Raw genomic sequence first — 14,393 nt, 5'->3', positions numbered from 1 at the left:
GGGCTTGGAGAGAATCTAAGGAATTCATTCTAAGTGGCTCCACTAGCTCACAGAGGTGGGGGCTCACACCCAGGCTGTCTGGTGGCAGGGGCTGTCGGGGCTCCCCCCGGTCTCAAGGCCTTTGCAGGCAGATGGATATATGCTGGGCCCTTTTATCACTTCAAGACCCTTCTCTTGGGGGTTGCTCCTATGGAAGAGGAGGGAATTGTGCAAATCATTAGTGTTTAGGCTGCCCTCTGAGGAACCCCCGTGGCTGCCTCCCATTCCTTGATTAACCAAAGTAACCCTGCTCCTGTGTAAAAGCCAGTCTGAAGAAGGTTGGAAACCCACTAAAGCACAGGAGCTCCGTGACCCCTTCTTGCTCTCGGACCCTATGACCCCCCCCACAGCCACACCCCTCCAGCCTGAAGGCCTTTGACTCTCTCCGCCAGCCTCACTCTGCCATGGAGAGTGATACCTGCTCCCACCGGGGAGGACAGCCAGCCTCCAGTCCCAGGACAGAAAGGGGCAGTGGTCTAGGTGGCTGGGAGTTGGGAGCTACCCCCAGGCACTCCTGCGAGCCAGTGGGAGAGACCCTCTCTCAGCCAAGACCCAGGAGCTGCCGGAGGGCCTCCTGCAGACCCCACAGGGCCGTCCAGCAGCAGGTAGAAGGAAATGCACAGAGGTTTTCTGACTGATTTTTGAATCTTGGTTCTTCATATTCCCTACCAGACCAAGATGACCCTCCTGTCATCCTCCCACCCACTTGATTAGTAGTATTGCCCATAGGCAAGCTCTCAGTGAAGTAGCAGGCTCACCATCTCCTGTCCCAGCGTGCCAGGCCCTGCGGGAGGTGCAGACTGGCCAGCTGAGCCAGCATGTGAGGAAGGCTTCGTGGGTCCCCTCTCCAGGGGAACGAGGTTTAGGGGGGCTGAGTGGCATGTCCCCAAGAAGGCCCCACAGTCACCAGGCTGACTTCAAAACTCGTGTTCTTTCTCCTGCCAAGTCCCATCATCCAGACACGGCAGGAATGGCACCTGTCCGCACTCTGGATTCCTGTTCACCCACTGTCCGTTGACACCCTCTGCACCCCTCCCCACCTCCACCCACTGAGCAGGTGTGGGACCCGGGCCAGGCCCTGGGGCTGCAGCTGTGGGTGCTGACATACATACGCAGCATGCTGACAGGTTAACTCACCGCTCGGTAGATGCATTAACATCACACATTCTTCTTTGCTCCTCAGCCATGTTTCAACTGACTCTAGTTCAATTCCCTAAGATGTCTCCAGCACCTTATTCTAGTTTGGGAGCTATCTTATTTTCTAGGGGGAGAAACGCTCGTAAAATGGTTATACTGCCATAAATGTAGACACATCCTTAGGATTTAGGCGGGCTGATCTTATTACTGATGTCTTCTAAACAGTGGTACTCATTTTAGTACTTCTCGATGGGACACTGCAGTATTGCTTTAAGCTGTCCTGACCGCAGTGATAACTCTGTCTCGGTTACTAAGTCATAGAATGCTTTTCTAATTACAAAAGGTGATGTATGTTCCAGGTAGGGTATTTGGACAATATAGAAAAGCATGAAGTAACCCCACCCTCCCGAGATAACCAGCCAGCAAATTTCATTATTGTTTTCCAATGTGTGTATCTACAAAACAAAATTGGGTTCACATGCTATATACTGCTTTGTATTTGTTTTATTTTTTTTATAGTTTCAGCTGTATATGACTGTACACTCAATTTCAGAAATAATGAAAATCCAACACTGTTGGGAGTCCTAAATGGGAAGAAATATCACGCAGATTTATATGTCAGGTAAGTTGGTATCATTTCCTTTCCAAAAGAGAGTGTGCCCATCAAAGTAAATAGATCAAAAATGGCTTAAAGGCATTTATGCCAGGGCAGTCTTTACTATTTTCTTGTCTGCAACCTGTAATGAAACGAACTTCATCGTCTGTATATTAGGAGCTTGAGACACACAGCGCGAATGTCGATGATCAGGAGAAGGTTCCTTTCTTCTCAGCTGCTTTGATTCTCTCTGAACAATTCATACTCATCACAGAGTCAGGTTGGGCAGATGGAAAAGAGTATTTTAGAGTCATTTTGAGACTGAGTGTGAAGAGATTACTTTACTGACCCCTTTTCTTGGAGGACGTGTCTGCTACATACAGATACACACAGAGAAGAACACATATAATTTGTAAGGAGGTCTAGAAACAAATGGAGAACATTTTAGCAGTATCTTACTTATGTGTTACATTCCAAGCTATAACGATTTTATTGAAAACATGTCACAAGATATTAGGCAAAGCAGTTCTCTTGGCCCGTTTATCACCTTGCACCCTGGTCTTCTGTAATGCCATCAAGATGAATGGGAAAAAAAATGGAAAGATGCCATAGACAGCAAAATACAGCAGGGACTCACACATAGAAGCCAGTGTGACAGGGGTAAGTGATGGCTCTGGGTTCTTATGCACTAGGATGTCTTCCCAGAAGGCTAACCCAGATGATCTGACATGCCCGCTGTTGGAGAACTAGCTAAGTGTTCTACAACATTTTGATGACTTTTGAAAAGACCTCACAGATGCCAAAGTCTAACACACGATGTAAATTCAGTGGCTGATCTGAGCAAGAAAAGCTCAGACCTTCCAGGAGAGATGTTATGGTGGCCTGACAGCCTGAATTAACCAGCTTTCTCGGTGGAAATGACTCTGTCTCCCCCCTAATAAGTAGAAAGAAGCATCCTATTTATTGTTTGCTCCTGCCACAGTTAGCAGTCTACCTGCTTACACAGTTTAAGGCTTATGAAGCCAGGACCACCAACCTTCCCGAGGGAGGCCTTCTCCCAGAGGTAAAGGAGGCTTCGTCCCCTGGGCCCTATAGACACCTGGCAGGGGCTCTGCTGAGTGGCCAGCTGGGCTCCAGGTATTTGGGGACACCTCAAGCTGTGCAAGATTATTGGACCTCCACTAGGGTCGCCTCTCGGATAACAGCAACTCTCTGGAGCGTGTGGAGGAATGAGGGCGTTAAGAGCTGAAACCATACCAGGTGGGCCCTCCAAGGCAGGTACATGACAGTGTCTCCAGCCCCCTCCCCCAAACACACACACACTTCTCCTCCCGGTGCAGGTGCACCTTCTAAATGGGACAGGCTGTCTCGGGTTTTACCTCAATACGAAGCATTAAGACAGGAAGGGCAGGGCTGTCAAGTTATTGAAAAGAGCAAAACTGCCTCAATTCCTCCTCTACAAATAAATAGTATGCAGGCTTTCTAACCTTTTTCAAGAAACACACGTGGAGCTCTGGTTTCCAAACCCGAGGAAGCCAGGATGCGTGAAGGAGTCGGGTATTCGTGGGAGCGAGTGTAGGAGTTTACAGGGTAATTTTTCCATCGTGTGAAAACTTACCCTGTACAATGCCGCCTCTGTTAGAAGACGAAATCCCACATTCTCTTAACAGGCTATGGTGTGACGGATAAGCTCTAAAAATGTACCTTGTTACTGAGCTAGTCCTAAGCCAGAGAGGGGAGTGAAGCCACTGTGGCAGTCATGGGGGATGCAGAATTTCACGTGCACAAAACCGGATACGAATAAATATGCCCCAAAGTCACAAAACCCAGCAACCTGAGAACAAACAGAACTAGATACACAATAGAATAATAGAAGGTGTGGCCCAGTGGCTTCCTGCCTGCTCAGGGAGGCTGTGTGCAAGGGGCTGAGCCTCCAGCACGTGCCTGCACCAGTCCCAGGGCCACCCTGGAACTTCCCCCACCTCTGGTGAGCAAAGAGCCATGGGGCCTGGCCAAGGTCCCCTGCTTTCTCCATGTTCCCCAGAATACACATCCTTCTATTTGTCGAAACCTTTGCAGCAGGTCTGCCTCCACATGGGCCAAGAGGCCAGAGGAGTCACTGGATGGGAGACACTACCCCATTGTGTTAAGTCATTACCCGGGCGAGAGAAGCACTAGTATAGTATTACCTGTATGTAGATTCTGTGTATATTGGATTATAACAGTTGGAAAATGGGTCAAGACTGCTCTCTCTTGAAGAGGCCAACACCCGGTTCCATGAGGTAGGGAGGGAGGACAGAGAGGCAGGCATCTCCTGCTGATGGTGCCTGTGTCAGAGTCACTGAACCTGCCATAGGTCATTCCTTTGGGGACCAGGACAGTATCTGGGCCGGGGTCTCCCCACTATGACTGTGAATATCCCTGTCAGTTGAGCTGCCCTTTGCACATCCACATGACCTAGACTCCCTGGACGAAATCCAGAGATGTCAAGCATTGTTACTTTGAAAGCACGGTTGGGGCATGTGGCGCTGGCCCCCTCCCTGCTAGCTGCTCTCTGCTTTGCAGGCGGATCCCTCTAGAAGAAGTCCCAGAAGATGAGGACGAGTGTTCAGCTTGGCTCCACAAGCTCTATCAGGAGAAGGTCAGTGCAACACTTGGTCCTGCAAGACCCAAGGACCGGTTTCCAGGAGTAGCTCTGGGTGCACCATGGGAGCCTCTTGGGAGTTGATTGTGGTGACAAGCTTATCTCCATCCGTGTGCGACCCCAGGCCTCAGTTAGTGACCACCCCAGGGCTGACTCTCCTTGGCAATGGGAAGAGAATGTAGCAAAATATGTTCTAAGGGGGCTTCACAGGAAGCATGATGGGTGCAGTGGGCAGGGAGTGACGGCTCCCAAAGGGCTGTGTCTACTTTGCTGCTTCTGGTTCTTTCAGGGGAGATGGGGGTGGAGTGTTCTTTCAGCAACGTGTTTGATCACGATGCTTCTGGCCCCACACTGTGGCTGCCTGTGTGGCCTCAACACCACAAGCAAGAGCAAGATGGCACCTTGTAGGATTCCCCCCACATCTGGCCTGTGTCCCAGCTCCTGAGCTGCGCCCACGCCCCTCCGCCTGCCACATACACCTCCCCCACATACACCTCCTTTCCTTCCTCTGAACAGGGCCTTTTTCATTGGCTTCTCTCCTCCAAGACACAGGCTAGGGGCAGAGGGCATCAGATCATTCCTGCCCTAACTGCTTGATCTCATAAAGGAGAGAAGGTTGGCTTCCACCCAGTGAAGGCATTGGTATGACCCAGTCTCACCGCCCATGAAGACTTATTTCTGCTTCAGCATACATAACCAGCCTGTGACCTAGAATCCAGTACGTTAAGTAGGAAAGTTCATTGAACCTGTTGCCAGGTTCCCTAAATAGAGACTGGGGGCACGTGCCCTCTGTTCCTCCTCATCCCCGTAGAGAAGATAATCGCACAGAACTTTATGGGCCATCCACTCCAGGTGAATAAGAATTTTAATCCTTCCTTTGAGAATGTGTTTTGGCCCCAAAGACTTCCAGATTACCACCATCCCATTAAGTCGAGTCTTCCAAAGATGCTCAGTTTGGGGGATCAAGAGCCTGGTACTCTCAGCATGAAGTCGCTTTTATGTTCCCAAGGAAGTGACTTTGCGATGCTTCCTTTACAAGTCCATTCGCAGAATTTGCCATTTGGGGGTCCTTTTTTTTTTTTTAAGATTTTATTTATTTATTCATGAGAAACATACAGAGAAAGAGCGAGAGAGAGTGAGAGAAAGAGAGGCAGAGACACAAGCAGAGGGAGAAGCAGGCTCTATGCAGGGAGCCCGACATGGGACTCGATCCCAGGTCTCCAGGATCAGGCCCTGGGCCGAAGGCGGTGCTAAACCCCTGAGCCACCGGGGCTGCCCTGGGGGTCTTTTCAGAACAGGCTATAGGGTTAGGCATCTGGTCTCCTCTTCTAAACAGAACTCAGGCCTACCTGTCCCAGAGTGGGGACCAAGTGGCCTCAGAGATTCACCCCGCAGGTTGGAGGGGGCCCTAGAGACTCCGATTTCTAGGAGGCCCCCTCTGACACGTGGCCATCAGGCTCTGCTCAAACACGCACTGCAGATGCTTTTAAGCAGGGCTCCCAGGTACCAGCTCCTGGGCCGCCGCAGGCATGGGCCTGACAGAAACACACACAGTCTATGTTCCTTTCCTCCAGTTTCATGCACAAGGCAGCATTCTCCTTGTGCTGTTTTCTGGTTTAATCATCTGGGCAGCATAAAAAAGGTCACTGTTAGCAAGAAGAAACATGTGCTAAGAAAAGGCCTTAGAAAGGAATCCCTTTGTAGAGAGAACCACACAAACAAATCTAACCAGTGCGGGCCCCGAAACCCAGCAAAGCAAAGAAGATTTTTTTCCATCGGCAGGACACTGATGGCCATCAAATAAGCTGAACCACTTGGGCATTCAGCAAAGAGGCACCTTTTCTTCTTTTAAAATTTATTTTATTTTTTAGAAAGATTTTACTTATTTATGAGAGACACAGAGAGAGGCAGGGACATAGGCAAAGGGAGAAGCATGCTCCCTGCAGGGAAACTGATGCGGGACTTGATCCCAAGACCCTGGGATCATGCCCTGGGCGGAAGGCAGATGCTCAATCACTGAGCCACTCAGGCGCCCCTCCTTTTTTAAAAAGATTTTGTTTATTTATTTCAGGGAGAGAGAAAGAGAGAGAGAGAGAGAGAGAGAGAGAGAGAACAAGCAGGAGGAGAGGCAGAGAGAGAGAGGGAGAAGCAGGCTCCTCACTGAGCAGGGAACCCCACGCAAGACTCAATCCCAGGACCCGTGGAACATGACCTGAGCCCATGACAGATGCCCTAGCCACTCAAGTGCTGCCCCTAAATTGCACCTGTCCTCTGGATGAAGTCTCTCCGGAGGTTTTTCTCTAAACTCCATATGTATTAAAATGATAGCGTTCAGTCTGGAAAAGGTTCTCGAAACCATCATCCAGTTCAAAGCCCTTATGCTAGTGATGAGGAAACTCAGGTCCAGAGAATGACATCGTGTGCCCATCTTCCAGCCAGGTGGCGGAGGGCCAGGTCCTTTCTCTGTCCCGAGGGTGTTTGTGAGCAGACCTTTGAGGCTGGCCTTGTCCCTGGAGGGGACACTGAGCAGTAGGCAGGAGAGGTCAGTGGTGCCTCCAGGGGGCAGTGTGGACAGGTGTGAAGGAACCACTGAATCCTGTCCTTTGGCTGGGTCTGGGGCTTCATGTGCTAGAAATCCTGCTGCCCCGCCAAGCTTGCCCAAGTGCTTCTGTTTTAATGGTCATCTGTCAGGTTTATGGTGTTGAAAGTCAATTCTGTTGACTTTGAGCTGGGACTTTTGGGCAGCAGTTCTCTGGCTTTGCTTTCACGGAGTGGTGTCTGCAAAACGTGGGAGGGGGTGGTGGGCAGCCAAGCAGGCAGGTGCTGATGTTTCCTTCTGTTCAAGAAGGGATGTAAGGAGAAATCCACTACCTACCACTGTCATTTTAACACTCAAATAGGAAGGGCATTGTGTCTTGAAATGAGGTCTTCATTTAAGGGGAACACATTTAGCATTTAGGAAATAAATGCACAGTGTTTATTGTGTGTCAGCATCTGGTACCGCTGCTGGCTGTGGGGCATGGGCTTTGAGAAACCATCCATGCCTCATGTGATCTCTTTGGGGACAATAGCAGCTCCCAAATCACTTTTCCCCAGAGCTGTCGTGGCCACTCCATCATACAGTTTGAAACAAATTCTAACTTTTCTCTTCTGACAGAAATTACTTCCTTCCCCGGCTTGCAGTGTGAAGTCGGCTAAAGGGATGAGGGATTAGCCAGTAACGGTGCAGATTGAAAAGCGGGTGCAGGATGCAGCATTCGAGCCGTCCCGTGGGTGTGTAGGGTTCCCGGGGCCACGACTGGGGGCTGCTCTGTGTGCGGTGCCGAGGCCCGCGGGAAACTCTTCATGCCCGAGAAGTAAGGGTTTTCCAAGCCGGCGATGGCGGCAGGATCTCTGGCTTGGCCCCGTGCTACAGGGCTTTGCAAACAACACACTCCTGGCCTGAGTTCTGCCTGCGTGTCAAGACATTTTATTTTGCTGAGCCAAAAGTTGTGAAAACTCAGCCGGTCCAGCTGTTTGTGGACAGCCCGGCCTTCGGTGCCGCCTCTCGAGGCTTTGGTTGTGCGCTCACGGGATTTGCCCTTTGTCGGAAGCATCTTCTCCTCCTTTAGACTTTTGGGGTGATATTTCTTTCTGGAAACAAACCAACTCCCCTTTCACTAAATACACTTCCCAATTCCAACTTATCCTATGCCGTGGGACGCTAACACCCAGAAACAAAAAAATGGAAGCATCATTAACCAAGGCTGTTTCCCTGTGGGGTGGACTTGATTACAAAAGAGGTAGCACAACCAAGAGAGGCCACGACCATTCTGATGCTGGAGCTGACATGTGGCCCCAGCCAGGTGCTCCTGTGTCCTACCCTGCAGGGTCACAGAGCCACAGCGATGTCACTTTGGAGCCCAGCAAGTGTTACTGCAGCAGCTATGTCATGGAGGCAAAGGGGGGGGGTGCAGTGAGGGGCTGTGGGGAGAGACTGAGTCTTCTAAACAAAACAGAGAAAAAGAAAACTCTGGAGAGAATTAGTTCCTTAGAAAAGGGAGTGCTTTTTCCTCTTGCTAGAAGTACAAATAGCTTTTGGCTTAGCGAGTGTCTTTCTGGCACAAGACGATAAAGCAGCATCAGTTCCCTGCAGAGACTTTGCAATAGACAAGGACTAACAAGACTATTAAGGCAAAGAATTAAAAAAAAAAAAAAACTGCCCATTTTTAAAATGGGGGAGTTTTATGGTTTATAAATGACACCCAATAAAGCTGGTTTTTTTTGTTTTTTGTTTTTGTTTTTGTTTTTTTTTGTTTGTTTAAGGCACTGAAGTATCCCCTTCTGTCTCAGTCCAATCAGGCTTCTGTAGCAAAGTGCCAGGGAGCAGGTGGCTTATAACCAGCAGGCATGTCCCACTCACAGCTCAGGAGGCCAAGTGACCAGGAGCCTGAGAGCAGGGCCAGTGCGGCTGGATTCTGGCCACGGTCCCCCTGGGGCTGCCGTGTCTCACGTAGTGGATGGGCACGGAGGCTCTCTAGGATCCCTGTGATAAGGGTACTACTCTCCCAAGCATGAGGGCTCCATCCTCCACAAGGCCCCACCTCCTAAGACCACCACACTGGGATTAGGCTTCCAGGTGGAGATTCCGTTGGGGGGGTGGGGGGTGGGGCACAAACATTCAGTTTGTAGCAACCCCCTTGCCCAGTTATTGGGCTCTGGTGGCCCCCACCTGGGATGGGGAAAATCACCCAATGGCAGGGAGGTAATATGGGAGGACTTGACAGACTTAGGGGCCCTCTTGCTGGCCACCAGACAGGTCACTGTCCCCCCTCCCCAGAGGTTGCTGCAGGCTCTGTCTCCCTGGAGGGTGGGAGCACTCGGCACATGAATCGATTGTCCTGAAATTGCTTATTTTGTCCAAGAGCAGAGACGCAGGAGGAGAATCTGGACCAGGGAAGGGGCTCCGGAGAAGGGGTCCAAGGCTCTCCTTCCAGAATGGCCTGTTTGTGGACTCATCTTAATAATGACCCTAAGTGGGGTGCCTGCGGGGCTCAGTCGGTGGAGCATCTGCCTTCAGCTCAGGTCATGATCCCGGGGTTCTGGAATCGAGTCCCGAGTCGGGCTCCCTGCTCAGTGGAGAGCCTGCTTCTCCTCCTCCCCTTGCTCATGCTCTCTCTCTCTCAAGGGGTTAAATGAAATCTTAAAAAAAAAGTGACCCTAAGTAATCAAAAAAGCGTATCACTCAGTCCATCCTGATTGGGGAAAACAGAGAAGTGTGGTCTATTTTAGAGATTTCTCTCTCAGGCTGTTAAAAGGAGAATTTCAGCACCTAAACTGGAAGTTATGGATACATGGAAGCTCGTTTTCCAGGAAACTTGGCTCCTTAGACAACTGAGACATTACCAGCCTCAGACAGGGACCTAGAGACACACTGTCAGCCCCGGAATGTTTTCAGAATATTCTAATTTGTTGCTGATATTTAGAAATGGGTAAACCTGCCCCCCCCACCCCATGTCTGCCAGTTGCCAGCCCTGATGCCCATATGGTTCCTGGGGGATGGTGTCGGTGTCCTGGTGCCAGTCTCTCTGTCCTCATAGCCTGTCACCCAGCCCACCACCCGGCACCTGCTGTGTGTGTGGGGGGGTCTCCTGGCCCCGCAGCATCACTCACTCCCTGGGGGCTCCCTGGTGCTTCCTGTGCCCAAGACCCCCTGCAGGCTCCTCAGTGATACACACACACATTGGGGACAGGCAGTCTCCTTTATCCGCGGTCTCAGCCATGGCCAGTGGCGGTCCAGAAGCAGGAGCCTTCTGACGCACCGCCAGGTCAGTAGCAGCCACACAGCATCTAGACCATTCCCCTCACTTCATCTCACCCCATCCCCAGGAGGGACAGCATGTTCGCATTACCTGGATAACAGTATTTTGTTGTAATTGCTCTATTTCGTTACTGTACCTCGTCTAAAAATGAGACTATCACAAGCGTGTAGGTACAGGGTAGATACAGGGTGGTAGATAGAGGGCCCGGTGCGGTCTCTGGAGCCCACGGAAAAGGGTGGATGGATGCCTGTGGTCTCGGGTCGGGCACCAGATGAGAATCTGCTCCTACTTGTCCGACAGGAGACTCTTGACCATCTGGCTGTCTCGACAGTCACTTATCAGAGCTGCTAGAGCCTGAGGAAGGAAGAAGGTCTAAGGGCAGTGCAGCTGGAGGCTGGCCTGGGCTGGGCAGTGAGCCCTCCTTTGCTGGTGTCCTCCGCAGGTGCCTCACTTCCTGTGAGCAGCCCCACAGCCCCTCCTCCTGGTGCAACTTCGGTACACTGGCCTTATGCTATTGGGACAGTCATAGGTTAGGCGCAAGAGGGCAAGCTCATGGCTCTGCCTGAGGCTCATGGTTCTAGTCTGTTCCGTTCACTGAGGTCAGATGTGTGTTGTCTCAGTTCATTCTCCACTGGCCTGTTCTGGGTGGCAGTGCTGCCTTTCTTGCCAACCAGGAGCCTGGCTGCCTGACCAGAGGCAGGTAAGTACTAAGGACTAGGATGGACCCTGGGCTGGCCTGGCACCAAAGCTCAAGCTCCTATGCCTGGGCTAGTGACAGAGCTGTGATGGTCCTGCCTCTATGGGAAGGGGACAGCCAAGTTCAGTATTGGTAAGACATATCAGGTGCCTGCAAGATACCTGTTGGGGTGATGCTGCAGCCCTTCCCCTCCTTTCCCCTAGTTCTGCTGGGCTCACAGGGACCCCAGGTGCTCTGAACTACCCTCAGAAGCAGAGTCTTGGGAAGGGCCTGCAGGAGCTTGGTGTCATGCATGAGGAAAGTACTTCAGAGCCACCTCTCTGTCCCTAGGATGCCTTCCAGGAGGAGTACTACAGGACGGGCACCTTCCCAGAGACACCCATGGTACCTCCCCGGCGGCCCTGGACGCTCATCAACTGGTTGTTCTGGGCCTCCCTACTGCTCTACCCTTTCTTCCGGTTCCTCATCAACATGATCAGCAGCGGGTCTTCCCTAACCCTGGCCAGCTTTGTCCTTGTCTTCTTTGTGGGTAAGTAAAGAGCAAGAAGCGCGAAAGCCTGCCCTACCCGTGCTACTGTGAGGAGCATCTGACAGGCGGACAGGTGGAGGCAGAAGTGGGGGTGAATTCAACCCAGGTGCTGCAGCATCTGTGAACAGAAGACACAGGATGGACAGGGAAAACTAGACGCCAGGACTCACATTCAAATACACCCAGAATCCCAGGCCTGGAGGAATTCACATACGGTTGCTTTCTGCCTGGCGAGGGAGCAGCCACCGGAACTCCTCCCAGAGCAGGAGCTCCGCAGACAGCTCTGTTCATTATAATTATTTCTCCTTCTCCCCAGGAAAAGCATTTCCTGGAGCCCAGCAGCATCTGACAAAGGCTCTTGCCCATTCAAAGCAGGTCCAGGACCCTTTGGGGAAGTGCGTGTGCTTCTTGAACTTGGTTGCCACATGCGCTGACATCGAATAGAGAGATTTGGGAGTTTTTCATTAATCCATACTGGCTTCATGGACCAGTAGTTTCAAATGACTGTGATTTCGTCATTGCACCCAGGTTCCCTGCACACTGCCACCTGTATCTGAAGTGGGGCGGCCAGATGCCACAACATCTGTATCTTGCTCTATGAACAGGGGAGCCAGAGGGAAATTTGGTAGGATTCCCTGGGAGAGGCAGCCCCATTTCACTTCCAGCTCCCCTGGAGTCTGAGGAGGAAGGCATCCTCCTTTGAGACTTTGGAAAACTCAGGCAGAGTGTACCTTGCGTTTCTGAGACCAAGGAGACATGGCACGGAGTCAAAGCATGCAGTGATTTGTGTGCTTGTTTCAAATGGACATAGCTCAGTTATCCCTACAAAAGATATAGGTGCTGAATGAATGCTCAAAACAATAAATTGTGGCCACCTACACATGTCATGACACAGAAAACCTATCTCCTTCTTTTGGATCAAGCCAACCAATTCTAGACTGTTTGCAATAGGCAAACTGGCCATTGTTCCTAGAATAGACTCTACTGTAGTCTCTTTTTAAAGTGAACGGTTTATTTTAATGCTGAAAATTAAAATAATACCTGCTTTGTGTAGAAAAAAAGAAGAGAGTAAAGGAGAAAACCCATTTCTAATGATTTAACTCCCCAAACAGGCCAGAGGACCCCCACCCCCACCCTGGCTGAGGTGTGCTGGCCAGGTGTCCAGGAGCTGTGGTCATCAGGGTGCTCAGAGGGTGGGAGGCAGACTAAGCCTGTCTGTCTTCAGAGGCAGGAAGGCAGACATACAGACCAGTGCCCTGGGGAGAACAGGGCTCCTTGGTGATGAATATGTAGAGTGTCAAAACAAGGGCTGACCACTCTCCCCAGGAGATGGGGTCTCCAGGAGCTCTGGAGGAACTGACTGCTCTGAGCCCCCTCCCCTTGCCCCATAGACCAGTGCATCAGCTGCCAGCTCAGACCTCACTACACTCTGTCCAGGATTTCTCTGTTTGTGTCTTATTCCCCTTACCAGGCCTGTGAGCAATGTCTCTCTGCAGTATCATCATCCCCACTGCATGGTGGTTCTAATATTGGGCAGGTCCTCCTTAGAACTGGCCATTTGTAACTGACCCATGAGATACACAGGCCTCGTGGGGCTGGGCTGCGCGGGCCCCATGTCAGGCAGTTCCATGTGTGTGAGTGACAGTTCACAGAGCACGATGCTAATAATGGTTTTAAACATGTGTGTCAGGACTTGGAGACTTCAGATTATCACCCATCTATCCATTCTGAAATGTGCATTATAAACAGACTATGTGCAGGCCCTGTGTTTGGTGCCATTCTCTCTGCCCTGAAGGAGCTCACCCAGTCTGCTCTCTTCAAGAGAGCAGCTTCAGCTGCACTATGTGAACTCGGCCCTATTTTCAGCTTCCTCGGGGCTCAGCTGGGCTCTCATGAGGGTCCCTTCTGTTCTCTCTTTAGGCCGATCCCACTTGGAGAAAAGGCTTTCGGAGGAGGCAGAGATTTTTCTCATTCAACTGCTCTAATACTTGTACCAAGGGCAGAATTGGGCACAAAATAGACATTAGAGCTCTTGAACTCTCCAGGCTCCAAGCTTTGCTCAAGGGTGTTTTGTCTTTGCCGTGGGGGCCAGTATGGGAAGCATTCTGTAAGCCTTATGTACAGTAGAGCATGGCTTAGCAAATTTGAAGGGTTGAAGGATTAAAACCCACCAGCAGGACAACCTTGCTGTGTTTTAATGTCACGGAGTCTGATGCCCGTGCTCAAGGATCACTGTGACAGGATTATGCAATGGGCCCCAAGTTGGCGAGTGAGATCTCAGCTGATGCTTGAGGTCTGCAGACCGCTGACCTCTCAGGATTCTCCCCGGAAAATCACCCTGGAGCCCCCGTGGGCTCTACCTAACTCCCTGCACTTACCATTTCTGCAGCTTCTATGGGAGTTCGATGGATGATTGGCGTGACAGAAATCGACAAAGGCTCTGCCTACGGCAACATCGACAGCAAGCAGAAACGGAGCGACTGACCCGACACATTAGCGCCCAGAGGAGACCTTGGGGACTGGTGGACGCTGCCTGTCATCCTTAGTGGGACCCAGGGACAAGCGGGGTGAGCCCCTGCTGGGAAGGCAGGGAGTTTGGTCTCAATGCCAGATGGGGAGGAAGATGTTCTTAAATCTTTTTTTCCCCATAATGCTTTAGTGGGTTTTGATTTTCTTTTCGTGTGAGTGTGTGTGTGAGTGTGTATGTGTGTGTCAGGGAAAGAATACCTATGTGAGAATAACGTGCAGTTGAGTGCCAGCCTTATTTTGTGATCATTCAGAGGGGATCTGAGGCACAGGGGGAGGGCAGGGACGGGGAACAGAGGATTCCCCTTCATTCTTTGGTGCTGAGTCTTCTGTACTGGATTGCAAGAGATTGAAAGGCGCTTAGGTAAGATGACTAAATTATGCCTCCAAAAACAATTAAAGTGTTTGGCTCCCTGTGCTATGTG

At 51.0% G+C, this 14,393-nt stretch overlaps 1 protein-coding gene across 5 annotated transcripts in view; it reads left to right on the top strand.

The window, feature by feature from the left end:
• Positions 1 to 14,393, top strand: part of AGPAT4 (1-acylglycerol-3-phosphate O-acyltransferase 4) — a 128,324-nt gene extending 113,931 nt beyond the window's left edge. For all 5 annotated transcript variants that reach the window (XM_038526507.1, XM_038526506.1, XM_038526505.1 and 2 more), the window contains 4 exons: positions 1,696 to 1,798; positions 4,337 to 4,412; positions 11,244 to 11,442; positions 13,832 to 14,393. In XM_038526507.1, coding sequence (XP_038382435.1) covers positions 1,696 to 1,798; positions 4,337 to 4,412; positions 11,244 to 11,442; positions 13,832 to 13,926 — 473 coding nt within the window. In that variant the 3' untranslated portion in view covers positions 13,927 to 14,393. The remainder of the gene's footprint in view (positions 1 to 1,695; positions 1,799 to 4,336; positions 4,413 to 11,243; positions 11,443 to 13,831) is intronic.

The sequence above is a fragment of the Canis lupus genome, chromosome 1 (genome assembly GCF_011100685.1).
Source record: "Canis lupus familiaris isolate Mischka breed German Shepherd chromosome 1, alternate assembly UU_Cfam_GSD_1.0, whole genome shotgun sequence".
Classification (NCBI taxonomy): Eukaryota; Metazoa; Chordata; class Mammalia; order Carnivora; family Canidae; genus Canis; species Canis lupus.
Note: the sequence above shows the minus strand (reverse complement) of the source record. Positions and strands in the feature narration are given on the sequence as shown.